Below are 18,305 nucleotides of genomic sequence, written 5' to 3'. Positions count from 1 at the left end.
GAGACACTCTGTAGGAAACCAGCTGACCAGTTTGCCCCTTGACACCAGCAGTCCCTGGGAATCACAGCCCCATTCCTTGAGTAAGCATCTCAGATCCACCTCTTGTCATCTTTGATGCAACAGGCTCACATCACCGAGTTGGCAGGAAGGTAACCTAATCTTAACCAGACCCACAGGGCATGGGATCATCAACGCAGCATGCAGGCTCAGAGACACTGCAACTGCCTCGAAGATCTGAGTCAGCACAGTTTCCTGGATGAAACTACACAAATCCACAGCGCTCTCTGGCCTACGGTCCAAGCTGTGTGAAGGAACCACAAAAGATTTTCCTGTAGGACCAGAATTTTTCCACTTAGCTCTTGAACACTAAATTTGACCCCAGTTCAAACTGGCTGAGAAAAATGAACCACCACCTACAAAAGAGAAACGAATAGTCATTCTGCCTTCCTCCAACTTCCTTAGAAAAACTTTCATCCCCTTTCCGCTACCTCAGAACTGTTCATTAGATGGCTGAGATAACAGAATGCATGTCTCACAAGGCACATAACTGCTTACATTGCCAGAGAGAAATATTCCTCAACATGTTATAGCTTTGCTGAGCATCCTCACACTGGAAGTGATTTGTGATTTAAGTACCATCTCCTTTCAGAAGGGTTATATCTGATGTTCTAGAAAAAAAAGGTTACCAGAACAACTTCCACAGAAAATATGGTTTGAAAATGGGTTTTTTTGTTTTTCAGCTGAAAAGCTAACCAATTGTAGCCTTTACATGTTCTTCAAATTAACCTAAGCTGTCCACTCCCTTGCCTCTGCATTTGGAAGCTGTCAACAGAAACACCAGGAAGAACAAACTCTTACTGGTGTCGAAGATCTAAGGAAAGCACAGAGCAAAGTGAGGCCATCCAAATCCCGCTTAAATTGGCTGTTGTATATCTCATGTATTGCCTCCAAGAGGAGTACTTGAACTTACTAGCAGCACTGTGACATCACTGGTTTCAGAGCCTGCTCCCTCCCAAAGGTGTGTCCTCCCGTTTATTTCTCATTTCCAGAAAGTGCTGGGGAGGGGAGGGAGGGAAGGGTTATTTCCTGTCGTATACAGCATCCTCTTTTTTATAGCATGGCTTTCTCCACACTTTAAGTGAAAAGACACATCTTCTATTTACTTCCCTCTGTTTATAGTCCAGAGCAGCAAACAGCTCATGTCAGGAAAAAACACCCTATGCTAAGACCTGCTGCCTAAACTGAATTCATGTTCCAGCTTACTAAACAAATAAATGTTTCCAGTTTCACAGCTACCAAAGGCTTCATAGAATCCCAGATCCCCAGCTACACAAGCCTTGAATGTCTCTGTATAGCGATTCACACAAATGGCCCACAGTTGTGTGAAGCTAAAAGAGAAAATAATCCCTTGCGTGGTTCCTTTCTATCACTACTCTGAGAGACCTGAACAACAGGAAACAATTACCAAAGATGGATAAGTTTAGTCAAAAAATCCTTCCACTGCTCTATGAACAATCTTCAGGAGGATTAGGAAAAGTTTGTAAAGGGTTTTGCAAGTGATAGCTCCAGCACATTCTGTGACACAGCACATGCAAAAGTAGTAGGCTGAGCTAATCTCAACACTTGTACAATGCATAAGAGCACAAAGCCAGGTTCTGGTTTACCAGACAGAGAAGATGCAGATTGCACAAGAGAAGTTTGTGATATGTAAAATGCTTCACACAGGCTTAACAAGCCTTTACTCAGTACTCCAACTCATGACCTCCAGTGATTCAGACCACCATGATTTAAGTACTACTGTCCTCAGATAACTGTCCCACCAACAAAATACAGCACTAACAGCAGATGTGGAAGACATTTTCAGCCACATTTTTCAGTCACAGCAGTCAACAGCTCCACACACTAAACCTAAACCTCCACATATTCCATTTCATATTGATGTAACAGGCTGTAACCTGCAGCATCTGTAGGCAGTAAAGCCTGCAGTCACTGCACCTGAATTCCAACAAGGATCACAAATCAGAATCCTCATGCTGACATTCACACCCCCTTGATAGCATGAAAAATCATCTACCTTTCAGAAATGGAGAACTGATACGCAGCCCTGAACAGCCCAACATAACATGGCAAGTCCATGTTGTATCAGAATAGAAAGTCTGACTCTCAGGCCTGTACTAAAAATACTTAAGTTGGAATTTCTCAGTCTGAATCTGCAGCCTGCTATGAGCTCCACCTGCTACCAAGTCTTTTGTCAGAATCCTCTCTTTTTGGAAGCAAATAGGCTGTGTTCCTATGGGCAGTTATAGTTAGCCCTGTGAAAGATTACGAGGAACAACAATCTGCACAAATTAGAGAGTCTCCATCTCTCTCTCTGTCAACTGCCAAATTGGAAACAGCTCTGGTCTCCAAGGAGGGTAAGTACAGCCTCTGACTGTCCTCTCCTAGAGTGGCCCTTCTTGTGCAAGATCTATTTCTGATCTCTGCCTGACAGCAAATAGATCTTCAGGCATTTCCAGGAAGTCCCAGACAAAGGCATTAGCAAATAGCCAATATTGACCTAACTGTCTCTGGGAGGGTAGTGACTTGGCTCAGACAAAAGTAAAGGACATTAGCTCTTTTCAAACACAGCAACACTCAAACTGAACAAGAGTGAAATGGCATCCCGGCTGAGTTTGGTGGAAGGAACAGATTGAGTGAGTATAAACATTTTACACAAGCAACTAAGCAGTTAATACCATCTCACTACTGACCTGGACTGGATTTCAGCCAACATCCTAGATGGAAAAAAAAAAAATAAAATAAAAATAAAAACATTAGTCACCAATGCATTAACCTTTTTAGTCATCTGTTTATCCTTACGTACACAATTAGTAAGTTAACCCTCCTCAGGCATGCCATAAGAATTTTTATTTGCTGACGGCTTCCCTCAGAAAGTTTCTAGAAACTGGGGTCAACGTTCAAAGAAGTCTGACAAGATCTGCTCTCCTCTGCCAGAACAAAAAAAAAAAAAATATTCACAAAAACCAAACAAGCAGCCACTGAATGGACCTCTCAGGGACAACTTCCCAGGGCCAAGGCCTCTGATCAAAATACCAACTCCCTTGTATTCCTACAGGAAGAGGGGCTCGGCCAAGCCAGCTATCTGAGGAACCAGACCCTTCCTGCTGCATCAGTATGCAGCTACTCCACAAGTGCTAGGTCAAAACACAGTGTGTGCTGCCATTTTACAAACATCTACAAATCTAGCACAAAGGAGACTTCCATTAAACAGAGCAAAGACTCCCAAGGAGGGGTACAGAAACAGCAGGAAACAAGACACTATAGATTTTAAACCACAGCTCTGGTAAAGTGAATAAACAGAAGCTCAGGGCTGGACTCATTTCTAGTCCCTTGGATGATCAGTCAGGCCAACACTCATGGAAATAGCACCATGGGCAGTAAGAGCATCATGGTGCTGGGAAATTTATCATACCCTAGAATTTTGCTACAGTGGATGCCCCTCCAAACCAGTGCTGCTCTCTCCAAGTCATGTAGTCAGGATGATGCCATATAATTAATACCTTGCCAGAAGTCAGTTTGTCCTCCCTGTGCAATGAAAGGGAAGACTCCCTCTACCTACTATTCTTCTTCCCTAGCAGCATGCAGAGCTGCTGGGAAAGAAAGTCATCTTGTCTCCTCCAGCAGACTAGCTTCCTTCCTTCAGCACAGAAGTACACTCTTTATAGACCTGAACTGGACAATTTGTTCTCACACCTTTCTGGAAAACAGACAGGCAGACAACAGTAACAACTACAAGGATAGTAAACCAGAGTGGAAAACACTGCCATCATTTCTGTGCCACACCCTGCTCAGCCCTGGACTACAGGACTTGGAGAAAAACTGCCAAATGCAGAGGTGTGTGGCACCCAGCTACTCCCAAGCAACCCCCTACATGCCCACTGACATGAGGATAGACAAGGGCATTTTTTAAGCCCTAGATGGACTGTATTTGGTTGAGATTTGCATAACTGTAGCTAGCTAGGTCTGACTTGAACAGAAAATTGTCATAAGCAGCATTGAGGTTACAACAGATGCTAAACCGGTACTGGATAACTCTTCCAAGTGGCACCTTAGTGCCATAAGCAGTGGCAAATCAGAACAGTGTGAACACACAGCAGTGGTTTCCAAACCCTTGGGCAACAGCAAGCCTCACCTGCTTGCGCTCCAGAGCCCTCGGGTAGAAGTGACAAGCGTGTAAGTTTGACCACTTAGGAGGACACCTTTCAACAGCTGTAGAGCACTTACCATTTGGAGATCATAATTTGGTAACCGCTGATTTTAACTCACCTAGGGAAGGAAAACGTTACATCAGGGCTTACATGGGAACAGAGCACAGGAGTTCCACTGGACAGTGAGCACCATGGAGCAAATGATAGAGTTTCACAAGATGCAGAAAGGCGAATTAACAGTTCACCACTGCCAAAAATGGAGAGGTTTTACTCCCTCTTCCAGACATGTGCTGCTGCCACTTACTTGTGTTGGCTCTGGCCCTTACAAGATCCCCTCTGTGAACCAGTTCAACAGAATATACACCCAGACAGAGAAAAAAAAAAAAACAACTGTTTTCTTTTGGGTTAGTAAAGAGAGATGAGCACAGCAGTTAGCAAGAAGAAAGAGCCAGACAAGGGAGTAGAAAAGGGGTAAGGGTGAAAGCAAAGCCATACCCCTTTCAGCAGCAGCAAACCATTATATTGACTCAGGTGCCAGCAGGACCACCACCTCGGATACCCCAGCATCTGACCTCTGCCACACCGATAAACACAGTCAATAATAAGATTGCTAGAGATCACTATGATCCTATCCATCTGCATATGTATAAATGGTTTTGGACGCAGCCAGAGACAAAATACTGTCAGAGCTTGCACATTCTAAGTTAATTATCTGCCTTTTAATAAGTAACAGAAACAGGAAGGCATGTGGACCCTATAACCAATATAGGGAAGGGTAAGATTTGCACAGTTATGCAAGAATAGACATGAAACTTAAGGGAGGAAAAAAATAGCATCTTTTAAACAGTGGAAATCCTATCCAAGCAGCATAAACAGATCTGAATATAGACCCGTCCAGGCAAAGTGCCAGGTGCAAAATCTGAGACACACATAAAGATGATGAAATGAAGGGCAGAAATATTAGTATAAATTTCTGAATTCATTAAAAGCATTAGAAGCACAAATTCTGCCCATGAGATGTAGAATTCCCTGGCTACCACCAAAAGGAGGATTCCAGAAATAAACAACAGAGGTCCTAAAGAGATACTGCAATTGTACGGACCTGCAATTGTATCCATATTTAGTACAGTCTTATTGAAGAATTCCTATCCTGAAGGCTCTTAAATGGGATATCAGAATGCAGACTTGAGAGATTTTAGTCCTTGAAAGAATATTTTTAATTAACTCCAGCAACTTCCCATTCAGCAAGTAACAAACATATCTCCCAAGAGCATAAATGCAAAGAACATTCAACAAATGCAAATCTACCCTTAAAAACCAAAGTATCTCAAGTTTGAAAAGCCTGTGCCTATAAAGTCCCAGCAAATCTCACCGAGATACTGGGGATGCCAAATAAAAGGTTAATATATTAAGATATAAATAAAGACAAGTTCAAAAGACTTGCTGTCTTGACCTGCCAACCACTCTGAAGTGAGTTGTTTCCCTTTTTTTAGAAAAGGAACTTTTGTCAAATGTGGTATGTGGTTTAACTGGCTTGTTAAAAATCTAATTACTAAGAAAGTACTTTCAAAATGGTGGATTTTTCTTTTTAAGAAGTTTTTGATTCTGCAAGGGTTCTCTGCAACAGAGAGTGGGAGCAGACTTGGAAGCAACACCAAACTCTTTATTAGCCAAAAAGTGTAAGTCATCATCAGCAACTGACTTTACACAAAGTACTGCCAAAAGCACAATGTAAACTCACAGAGCAGGGCAGGGGGAAATGACAACAAAATATTTAACATTTTTCAGTCATGTGGATCTTAGTACTACTTATAACTATAATAGGTAGAAAGTTTTAAAATTAAGCTTTCAATCTGATTAGCATTCTACTAAAACTTAAAAGATAACCCAAGTAAGTACAGATGGTGGACAAGCAACATCTTTGAAAGACAACAGAGTACAAGGGGCCAAGAAACACATGGTTAAAAATCTAATTAAAGCAGCTCCTTTTTACTTTAAAAGCAGCTTCTGGAAATAAAAGGAGGACAATGTTCCAGAAATGAATGTGGGAACTGGTCCCCCAATCTACTTTGGGAGAAGACGTGGGTGGTAAGTTGATGAAGCTTGCTGATGGCTCTATGGCTCTAGAGCACTGTATTTTAATTTTTTTTTAGCATTGGCAGAAGAATGTGGCTCAAGAGTTTCACAATGTCATGACAGAGGCCCACTGAAAGAAAGGAAATTGTTAAAGCCAGACAGAAAACTAACTTTTTAGAACTGGAATATATTGTAGCCAGTGGATGGAGAAGAGCTGGAGAATGTTTAAGGTTTTCTTACCTCTTCCTACTGCAAGAAGGTAGATGACCTATCCTTCTACCTATCATCTGACATCATGACAGAAGCATTAGTCACAAGTCTTGTGCTTGTTTCGTCACTGGCAAAAGAAATAGTGAGGATTTCTTCTTACCAAGAGCAGTATTAATAAAGCAATTAAACGCATGACAGCTTCTTCATCTCAGTGCCCTGCACAGAAGTTGTTGTTTTGTTAATACACAAAGAAAAATTTTATTATATCAGCCAAAGGCTGTTTTACTCACAAGAGAACTCGTGACCACAGAAAACTGCAATTAAAAAAAAATTACAAAGAACAAAGAGAAAGTAGATTTTTGAGAGGTAAAGATGAGTAAGAGAGCCCAATCTCCAGCGCTGACCAAAAATGGAAATACAGCAATACTGAAATAGAAGCAGCATGAGAATAAACTTCCCTTTCATAGGTACATGAAATAAATCCTTCCTCAAATTACTTTCTAAAAAAGGGTTTTCAGCATGATCTCTGATTGTTCCTCCACTAATCCTATGATGAAAGTCAACAATCATCTGAGCTAACTGAGGAGAATATTTTGCACTAGTCTACAGAAGTCAAGATTCCCAGCCCCTACATTTCTGCTTTGCTGAAAATTAAGTTGACTTCTTTGTCTCAACTCATCATATTCTTCCCTGCTATACACTGAACTAGGGCATAGTGGAAAATGGATTAGTTTTCCTATCAAGTACCTAGATGCATATGTATTTTATATAGACATGTACCTACTCATATCACTATCATCCCATTACTGCCGTGTACTGATCCACTTCAGAACCACACCGGCATTCACAACCCACAGAAAAAGAGAGGGACCGGGCTCTTCAACTTACACACTGAATGTACAAAGACAACCTCCTACACACGCACAGCAGCGCAACTGCCCCCTCGCCGAGAACAATATTCCACTCCTATCTCTGCAACAAATCCCAACCTAACTGCTTAAAGCAGCTGGAAAATAGACTAACTCCAACTCCTTCCCTACCCCCCCTCCCCTTAAAAAACAGAAAATAAAAAAATAGCTGTTTCTGCCAAGCAAGCACTGAATACACTGCATTCCATTTCATTAAAACAATTACTCAGAAGCCAGCCAAGAATTACATAAAGCTTCCTCCCTGCACCACCCCCAGCCCCTTCTCTTCAACCCTCCTCCCCAGCAAGCAGCTTCCCAACCCTGTGAAGACAGGATCACACCGGAGCGATACCACTCTGCGCGCAGAAAGCGGCACCAAACGCCTCGCATCGCGCTGGCTATTCCATCCCACACAGAGTGGTTTTCAAACCCAAGCAATGCAGTCAGGACTCTAGTAGATCCAGACAGCCTAGCAGCTCTCTGAATTTCACACCACTGTAAGCCGTAGCATGGTGATCTGTCTCATGTAGTTTTCTCCCTCGCGTTTGATGGTAAAGTAGCATCCAACAAACTGAGCCCTTAACCAACTCTTACAGAAAAATGAATGATAACCTAGCATATTTTATCTGTAACTCGCACGGCCAAGGCTTTTAAGCATGATCCCAAGGCAGAAGGTGCTGGAGGCGCCAGATTTAAGCAATTAAGAAGTACCGGAGCAGCGTGCCAGAGCAGCTGTGCTTGTGAGGCACTGCCCAAGGGAACCGCTCAGGACAGCCAAGTAGCAAATCTCAGATTAAGCACCAGCAGGATAGATTGAAAACTACAAGCTTAGGGTTATAAGAACCCGATGGACAAATTCATCCCCAACTCCACACAGTCTCTCTACAGCTCCCAGACTGACAGCGCTGAGCTCCTCACATTTCACAGCAGAAATAAAAGGCAGCTTCTTCTGGCCAACACCGCTCACCCACCCACAACACTGAGTTGGCCACTGATAAGAGATTTCATGACGTGGATGAAATGGCATTTCATTCCCTCCCCCAGTGCTCCAGCTCTCTGCAGGGATCCTGTCTAACTGAGCTGCTTGCAGCCAGGCAGAATAGTTCCAGCTGTGTATCATGCTGCCTAACCAGACCTACACAGCCCAAGAAAAGTCTCCCACATAAAACCGTAATGATCAAGAGGGAGAGCTGCAAACCAGAAGTACTACTCCTGGGCATCGTACTCTTGCGGACCACCTCTGCCCAAGAGGGGTAATTTGCTAGAGGCAACAAAAAAACTCTAGTCCCAAGGCAGCTGCTGGTGCTGAGGGATGGGGAGCAGCAGACACAACTAACTAATGGTCAAACAAGATGAGTGGCAGAGAAGACCAGACAGGCCATCATCTTATTGCAGCTCGTGGAGCACCAGTAACCTCAACTGACATGCAGTTAGCCTTAGGTTCTTTTGTCTGACCCAGCTGAAATTAGTGGCTCCAACCCAAAAGAAACCTTTTCAGAGAGAAGCCTTGAACTTGTTTAGAACCATGAAAGAGGATAGAACAAGAGAGTATTAAGCCCCTAATCCATGTCAAATCATTTACAGCCCTCATGCCCATGACCTTTTCGATTTCTGGCTTTTTTTGCCCCTTCTGCTTTTAGAAAAACCCAGCCTAATTGCAGTCCCTGAACCATCACAAACTTCCTTATAGCACAAAGTGAAATTCTCTGCTCACCTTGCTCTTCAAGGATGGAAATAAAGCAAGATCCTATCAGGCGTCTAGACAGACATAGGATTAATTCTGTCTGCCAGCTCGATTTTGTGACAAAAACATGGGATTGATTTATTCCTGGAGACCCCATACAGTTTGATTTATAGCTGAGCCGTTTAAAGCACAATTCCCCATGCAAAGTGTCATTCAGAAAGTTTATTCCCTGGAGCGCCATTTACTTTTTCTGATGTTCTTCACATCACTTGCAATGTTTGAGGTTTAAACACGTGCAATAAACAGTAAAAAACCAAGAAATCAAGCTACACTCCACTGCATGCTGCCAGCCAGACGTGCTCAGTAGCTCACCCAGCAAAGGCATCTACACCAAACTTGCATATAATAATAAGAACACTGTGAGAAGTGGCATGACAAACCGTATTTGAAGACTTCAGACTACCTCATCATCATTTAAATAACTTGAACTAAACTTGTTCACAGTGTAGAGGCAGTCCAGCATAGGGAAAAAGGAGCCAAGCAATAACAATGCAGGCTGCCTCCCCCTGTGGCCTGCCGTAAGTTCTCTTGGATCCTCAGCTTATAGTTGTCTCAAACTGCTTAGATAAATTTCCCATGTAAATTCAGAATAATTACTGTCTGCTACAAGAAAAAGCTGTATTTATATGAGCAGAAAAAGAGCCTACCAGACTCCTAAACAACACAAATACATAACCTCAGGGACTCAAGTTCCTCTAACTGAAACACCAACACCAAACTTGCTCCACAGCACCCCAGTTGCCATTTCTACTTCTTTTGCTTCGTTGGGATTTAAAAACATACATACGCAGAAGAAAAAGCATGGATTTTAGCACCAGTCAATCAAGGGAGATTGTCCCCAGCCCAGCTGGTTTCTGCTGCTCTGGGGCCGTTTGCAATGAGAATAAGCACGAATGGGAAAAACAGCTAAGAGTGATATGAGAAAGTCATCACCCACCTCCTATTTTTATGGTATATCTTTAGCACACGACATTCTTTGAATGACTTCACGACACTCTGTGGTAAAGGGAAAGACTAGAGTAGAACTACTGTGGGGAATTTGGAAGGGAAAGGAAATCTTTTCTCCCTACTCACAGCCTGTCATAACAGAGGATGAAGAAAGGATGAGCCATCAGAAGGGCAGAGAGGGAACATTAAACAGGGCTGAGAAGGGAATAAAAACTTAAAAATCTAATTCAAACGTGCCATTATAAGCTTTTCCAGCAATGGTGACCAGAAAATGTTGAGTTACTATTGTGATATATTCAGCTGGAAGCTATTTCAGAAACACAAAGATCTCAATGAACATTAACTGTACATTGCAGGTAAGGAGCTATTTATCTCTATTTCACAGACGGAGAAACAATATGCCTAACATCAGGGCGAACTTTTGAGGCTGTGAATGTTACCTTATGATAGATTAAACATAAGCCCCAGCTAAAAGAGGTGGCCTCACCTTCTTCCCAGTCAAGTGTCCATGTCAAAAAAATTACTATCAGAAGAATCAAGCTTGCTGATCCAGCTAACTGCCCAACCATTATTGTGGAAACAAGGAAGGAAGATGAGGGCAGAGAACACAACACACCTTACAGCAGCCAGCAGTTAAATGAGGTTAAACCAATTTGAAATCACACTTCCACTTTCCAATCCATTTAACTCCAGCCCAAAATGGAAAGGAACGGTGCCACTCCTTGCTTCTACACTGCACTGGATCTAGTTATTGCCACAGGGCAGGACAGTTCATCTTAGTGATCCAATAGCAAATCATTTGTTCAATTTGGGGGAAAGGGCTGGTTTTCCAAAAGATCAGAAATTTCAACCAATTCATTGTGGAGCCTGATAATCACTAAGTAAGCAGCAAGCACACAAGTTGGAATCATCATTTTTGGCTACCATCCGAAACTGGGTGAGATGAGAGGTGAGATTTTACAAACACTGAAACAAGAACAGGACCCAAAAGTCTCCAGAGTTCCCTACCTAGTATTTTACAATATAATAGCTTAGCAGTCATGACAACCTGTACTTCCAGGGCTTGTTATTAAACCTAAGTTAGTTAAGACAGGCTAAAGTGAACAAAAAGCTCACTTCCTAAACCCCATCTTCTTATCATAGCCCAGGAAAGCTTCCCACAGACAATGCCTCACTTTCAGGCAGCTGGAGTAGTAGAGCATCTTCATTAACAGCTTCCGCATCAGACAAAAAGGGACACAGAAGATCAGTAGACAAAGGGAGGGAGGCATAGTCTGAGAACAGAGCAGGAAACTGGGACCAGAGATCCTAGTCACTCGCACTGATTTTCCACTAGCACAACACAAGCTGCAGTAGATCCTGGATATCACAACTAATGCATTAATCTGATTCAAACAGATTTGTTTTGTGGCCATGGACAGGCTTTTCCCCCCTTCTAGTTGCACAGATTTAATTTAAGGAATTTATATCTGTCTGTCTTAACAATATCAGAAAAACAACTCTGATCTAACGAGAAGTGCACTATTATTGCTTGTTCTGCTGCCAGACTTAAGAATTTTATCCATCATTTCTGCAATTTCACAACTTGTTTCACATAATAAATACACTTCATGGGGAGAGATGAGGAAAAAAGGGTCTGAAGTATCATGATTCCCTGGGAAAGAAAGAACAAGTAGAGAGAGTTAAAGAAGATGTTGAGAAGTTACCCATTTCTTTCTCTAGTGGTAGTGATGGTGTCGGAGGATCAATTTTAACCAGGAGGGCAGCTGAACACTTGGGATAAGTTGACCTCTCCCAGCGAAGGACAAAGAAGCTAAAGACAGCACAGAGTCCGGCCTTTCCACGGAAATAGAGCAACAAGAAAAGAAGCCTCTCTCTGCATCGCACACTGCTCGAGGCAGAGGACTCCCTGTCTGAGTTGCTCAGGACAATGAAGTCCCTGTTTTACAAGGGGTCACAACAGCTAAGAAGCTGAAACAAGTCAGAACCCCATTGTGCAGAGTATTAGTTCTGTTTACAGTTTTCTCGCCCAGCAGCAGGAATGACTCAGAAACCTGAGCCAGTAGAAAGCCAAGGGACCAAATTACTTTACCAGCGTTCCCCCAATACCATTTCCTGACCATGAGCAATTTCACACTAAACTTTCAGTCAAATAAGACCAAAACCCACTGCATATGACTTCTAAACTGAAGGAACTGAGTCAGAAACAGGAAAGCATCCCCTTCAGAAGAGGGACAGACAGCACAGCACTGCAGAGCACAGCAATCTTCCAAATGTTAGGACAGATGACAGATGGAAACATATGCAAGCCCCTCAACACTCCCATGAAAAATCAATGGCAAGACTGCTCCCTTTAAAGTCAATCTTGAGAGGATTAAGCCCTGAAGAGAGGGTGGGTTAGAGTTCCTAAAACAGAGGGAAACAACTTTTAAAGTAAAATCTCTTGTGCCACTGAACCTTTGCACCCAGAATTTTGAAGCTACATTGCTAGACAAACCTTTCTGCAAAAGCAAAATCCTTCTAGAAGTGAGCAAGCACACCTAAAATAAGCAGCTTACAGCCTAGTTTACATGCACAGCCAAAGCACTGCCATAAATACGTTTTCATTAAACAGAAATAACTTCTTTGTAAAACATCTTTTACAAGCTCTAGTGAATGCTGTTTTGTTTTTGATTGCAAAATCCAGTTAAAAAAATCTGAAGCCTTTAAAAAAAAAAAAAAGTAGAAAAATTAGAATTTCAAAGCCATCAAAAGAAAGCTTCTAAAAGCAACACCATTTCTGTTTGGAGTTACCAAAGGGAAAAAAAAAAAAGGTTTTACAGTAGTGTTTGCAAACAACCCCTTTCAGAAAAAGGCTGTAAAAACATTCAAATTCAAAATCAAACAGTATCTGACTAAAGCAAACATAAAGTTTCCTTTCTCCTACTCCTCTCACCATAAAATACATGACACACTACACAGATTAGATTTCTTCCTCTGCAACCAGCAGATCTTAATGGATCTGTTCACACGTACTACATAGACAAGGTAGCACCACAGAACCAAGAATAATTCAACCTCTAACTCAGTATCTCAAATTGTCTGAGGCAAATATGTGTGGCTGGTCACTTGTGAGCTGGAAGCACAGCACGTAACAACACGCTGCACTTTGCTAATCCCCTGAAAGGGGTGATAGCCCTGAGTTAGTATTTTCACTCTTTAGGACTAGGTTTTACTCTCTGTGCCAATTTACAATACTGCAGAATGGCAAACTCATTCAGCAAGTTTCCTGTCAAACTCCAAGTACATCCGCAAAATACGCTTCCTTAGAGAGATTCGAGGAAGACAATCTGGACAAGTCTGGTCAGCTGCTCGAATTCACCGTCTCCTCCCTCCCTTCCCACAATGTGCTATTCTGGTTTACACCCAGACCCAGCACGGAGTGTCCTGTGCCACAGAGGCTCCCCCAGCTCAACGGGGTGCACAAGTTCCGCTTGCAGAGCTCTGAAACAGTTTCCTGTGTCAGCTGCACACTGTAACACCACTTCTCCAACACTGAGGGGAATAAAAAGCAACAAAGTTTTTTTTTCAACTCCAAATGAATCCCCGAAGCAACACAAATCCATTCTCACAGATGTTTCATAACCTCTCCAGGCCAAGCAGCGTAAAACTGAGATACTTCTGGACCTCCATTTTACAGTGCACAAGTACACACTGATCAACTCCATCAGCTCCAGGAAGAGGGAGGAGATTCTGATAAACTCAGGGAGTTAAGAACAGACACACCAATGGGTTCTGTGAGGTGTTCTCTCCTGCCCAGCAAGGTCCATCAGTCACTAGTCATTTCTGCACCACATACATTCAGAAGCATGGTGTAGAAATATCTAAGCTGATTTTACTTGACATCAACTCTGAACCTGCAAGGCATATTAGCTCAGGCTCAATGCTAAACTACTTTTGGGCCAAAACTGGCCCTGGGAGCAGTGCAGCTACGTCCACATGGCATTGTGCCTGAACCAACAAGTCCTGACGGACCGGCTTGACTTTGGACAGAGCCAGCACAGACGTCTGTATCCATGGCACAGTTAATCCACAACTCTGATAATCCACCCATAGATAATGAGGAAAGAAAAACAAACAACTCTCACTTCAGTTCAAAAGTTTGACTTATTTCAGGGGAGTTGTATCAGCACGGCATTGTTCCCTTATTTATGCATCCCAAGGCGAATGGCTTTAGAAAAATAAGTGAGCAATTTTGGGGCTAACAATGATTTGTGGAAGGAAGATAGCTCACGTGCCTTTCTGTGGTGAATTCCATACACCAAAGAAAAGCTTAGAAAGGGTCCCAATTTTTGTTCAACTGCTTACTGCTAGATAATCAGATCTTGTCCAGTCTGGAAGACTGCCCAAAAATTAAGAAAGACATGGTGTAATTCAGACTTGATGAAATCAAGTTGCAGAGACAAAAAGTTCTATTTTAAAAATCAGATCACAACTTCTAACTTTTGGTTGTGCCAATACATTTAACACCTCAAAACAGACACAAATTCAGATCTTTCTCAGAATTTCTTTGCATTTCACCTCTAATCCTCCTACAGAGGAAAGGGAAAATGTGTTGAAACTGCAGTAGCCTGTTAGGACAACTGGAACTGTTAGAACTGTTCAAGGAATGCAACAATGGCAGTGGGCACAGTACAGCTCCCATGGTTTGTTAAAGAGCATGTTGATGAGACTCTAAACTGGCCCTCCACAATGCTATCTGTAAGCTCACCTTGAAGGGCCACTCAGCAAGTCAATACACAGCCTGGGTGAATCCTGTTCTGACTAGCAACGCATTCCTGAACAGACTAGAAACTTGCACCCAATCTCCAAAAGATAACCAGGCTGAGGGATACGAGAAACGGTAAACAGAACTGTCTCCGCTTACAGAAACAATAACTGTGAGAAGCAGCGCAGGAGAAATTCATTCTGTTTGCACCAAGCAGAGGGTGAACTCCCCAAGAACAAATGCTTCATGGTGCACCTTTCACCAGGAAGCCATGCAGCTGACAGACTCCTTGCCCCCTAAGTTTATTCATTAGCCCAGTTCAGAGTTTGTTTTCTGAAGGTGTGACCACCAGCTTTATGCCAGCACTGTAATGTGAGCTTCCAGGTCCAGTAATAAAACTGCAATATTCCTGGAGCATATCTTAACAGAACGTCTGGTTTCTATTAAAGGTAGGATGGAAGTAACGGATTGCAGCCCCTCCCCAGTGTCTGATTTAATCGGTTTCATAAGCAGAACTCAGTCACCCTAATGTCTCCCAGAGCACAAGGGATTTGGGCAGATCCACCCCCTTTCCGGCTCGGTACCAAAGGAACTCAAACTCTCTAGATCTTTCTAGTGAAGCCGGTTGCCTGATGTTTCCCCGCTACACGGTTTCAGAAGGTTTCAGCACACCTGGGAGAAGCCAAGGGAGGAGAAGGATGAGCTCTGAGCCCGGCGGCACGTCGGGCCGGGGCTGTGCTCCGCTCACCCCCGCTGCCCACTCCGGCCCCCCGCAAAGTTACGGATCTCGCCCAAGAACAGGCTCGAGGGGTTGCGGCAGCGGCAGGGGAGGAGGCGTCCGCTGAAACCCGACCACGCTCCACGCTGCTCCCGGGGCAGGGCACCGACGGGCGCCGTTCCCGGCCGGGGCAGAGCCGGGACAAACACCGACAGCCCGGACCGCGGGCGGGCGGCGGCGGCCCCAGGGCAGCCCAGCCGAGGGGCCTGGGGGCGGGCGAGCGGCGCGGCGAGCCGGGAGGGCCTGCGCCGTCCGCGGGGAGCGACACGTCCCCGGGCGCCGGCAGGCCCGGCCCGAGCCCCACGGCGCGGAGCCGGCGGCGGCGGCGCGGAGGGGCGGCAGCGTGGCCGGGCGGGCCGCGGGGGCTGCCCGGGGCGCTGAGGGGCGGCTCCCCCCAGCCGCGGGGAGTACGCGCGGCTCGGAACTCACCCAAGTCGTCCATGGTGCCGCCGTGCCGTGCCGTGCCGTGCCGTGCCGTGCCGTGCCGTGCCGTGCCGGTGCCGCCGCCGCCCGCCTCAGCGCCTCGCAACTTTCCCGGCCCGCCCCCGCGCGCGCCCCCGGCCCCGCGCGCGCCCCCGCCGCGCCGCGCCCGCCCGGCACTGCCCCCTACCGGCGGCAGCGGCAGCTCCGGGAAGGGGGCGGGGGGGGCACTCGGCTTCTCCCGGCCCCGGGGCGCCGGCCCGGGGGTGCAAACGCGCCTTGGGAAATGGTGGGAGGGGAGAGCGGCGCCCGGAGCCGCTGCGGCTCCCGGCCCTCGCCGCACGGAGCCGTCCTGCGGCCCTGCCCGGGCGAGGCCCCAGCCTGCGAGCACACACTCGGCCGAGGCTGCCGGTGCCCGGCCAGGAGCGCAGCCCCGCGCCCTGTCCCCGTCACTCGAGGAGCAGGACCCTCCCCAGGGGCACGTCCCCCCGCGGGCAGCCGTGCCAGGCTGGGCTGGGTGCTGCTGCCCGGGAGGAGCCCTGCACACCGCAGCTCCGTGCCCCGAGCGCCTTTGACCGAACTGAGCCCCAGATGATCTACCCGCTCCGCAGGAACGCTTGGGCAGGTGAAACCTTTCCTGAACAATTTTCCACAAGCTGTTGCCACCGTAAAGGAAAGCCACCAACCACTTCTCCTTTGCTGTGTTTAGAAACCGTAAGAGCCCTCCTGGATTTATCATGTGAAGGTGTGTCTTGAACCACCATTTCCCACTTGCTTTTCCTTTCCAACCCCTACCAAACCACGCTCCAGCACAGCAAAGCCCTCAGCCTTGCCCAAACCACAGACAGCTCCACCCTCCTCGGAGCTCGCGTTTAGCATCGTGCTCTGGCCAAGTCGACACGGCAGTAAAAACAGTTGCTCAGCCCAAGTGTTCAGCTCCTAATCTGATGAGAGATACACCGAAAACTATCAGTGTGGGAACAGCTAAGGATCCAGGAAACATGACTCTTGTAGCACTTTTAGCACTTTTCCTTATGAAATTACTACCGAGTCAGAGAATGTTCTCAGAGCACATGTCCTGTTGTTGAGCTGAGATTACGGGATTGCATTTTTATAAAAACCGAGAACATGAGGTCAGCTGCTAGCAATCTCCGATGCTTTATTTTTCACTCTGTAGGCACAAACACACCCAGTTTCCCCAGCTAGCACAATTCAACAGACATCGTATTTCCTGTGGTAAGACATGCTATAATGAGAACTATCACTAGGGGGGCATGGAAATATCCACTCCCTAGTCCCAGCCAATGCTTGCGAATAATCAACAGCCTCCAGGAAATTCATTCCAGGTTTTACTCCAAATTCAGGACTTCTCAGAAAATGACATCCTTACCTAGATCTAGGTACAAATGTCAGCAATGGTTTTCACCATGTGCTTCCCCATCAATGCCAAGGATTTCACCTGACACCCCCTTTGCTTGTTCCTGAGCAAAATTTAAAACATTATTTGAAGGGACTGTTACATTTTCTCAAAACCCATCCCTAGCTGTATAATGATGACTTCACGATGTGTCCTCCCAGGTGGAGTAACATAAACCACTAGCATTTGCTAGCAGCATAGTGAACCTAGGGTCATCAGACATGTCCTTTCCTGGGATCTGTATGGTTCTTCTAGCAACATGTGACAGGCATCTGTCTCGGCTTGGGTTGTATTTTTACCTCTGCATAAATAAAGTGCCCACTGTGCTCTGTTCATATTGTAGCCTGGTATGCAATTTTTATCTTCAGCTTCCTACAGTGTCCTTTGGGAGTCTGGAAGTGAGTGCAAATCAAGAAAGCAGTTTCTATTCTGTCTCAGGGCTCAAATTAACGTCATAGTACCAATTAGGGTTGCACCCGCAAGAAATAGGTTGTGTCCAAGCTGCTCAGTCTAAGAAAAAAAAAAAGTCATTGCCTCTAAAGCTTTGCCTGTGGCTTCAGCACTGCTATGAAAGGGTCAGTGAGGTGGAAAGGCAGGGCTGTCACATGAGTGACACGCTAACATTTCTTACTTAAAATTGCCAGTCCTTAACCCTCCTGTGACAGCCTAAGGAGTAGGGGCAGGTTAAACCCAAGCTGCTAAGACAACTGCTCAGTGGTGTGGGCTCAAACTAAAATCACCCAGTGTTCACCTTCTCCTGTCCTTCCTAACTCCCTGGAACTCCTGTTTTCTCACCATCTACCTGTTCTCTGCGTCTGAAAATCTCTCTGACTCACAAACACCTGCTTG

General features: G+C 45.2%; 1 protein-coding gene across 4 annotated transcripts in view; it reads right to left on the bottom strand.

Moving 5' to 3' along the window:
• The window catches only part of PXN (paxillin), a 45,386-nt gene extending 29,236 nt beyond the window's left edge, over positions 1-16,150 (bottom strand). For all 4 annotated transcript variants that reach the window (XR_012625648.1, XM_074844141.1, XM_074844142.1 and 1 more), the window contains exon 1: positions 16,049-16,150. Coding sequence is in view for 3 of the 4 variants with exons in the window: in XM_074844141.1 (XP_074700242.1) it covers positions 16,049-16,061 (13 nt within the window). In the remaining variant the exon portion in view is untranslated. The remainder of the gene's footprint in view (positions 1-16,048) is intronic.
• Between the last annotated feature and the right edge of the window lie 2,155 nt (positions 16,151-18,305).

Source organism: Strix aluco, chromosome 18 (assembly GCF_031877795.1).
Source record: "Strix aluco isolate bStrAlu1 chromosome 18, bStrAlu1.hap1, whole genome shotgun sequence".
Taxonomy (NCBI): Eukaryota; Metazoa; Chordata; class Aves; order Strigiformes; family Strigidae; genus Strix; species Strix aluco.
The sequence above is the reverse complement of the archived record's forward strand: the minus strand, read 5'-3'. Positions and strand labels throughout refer to the sequence as shown.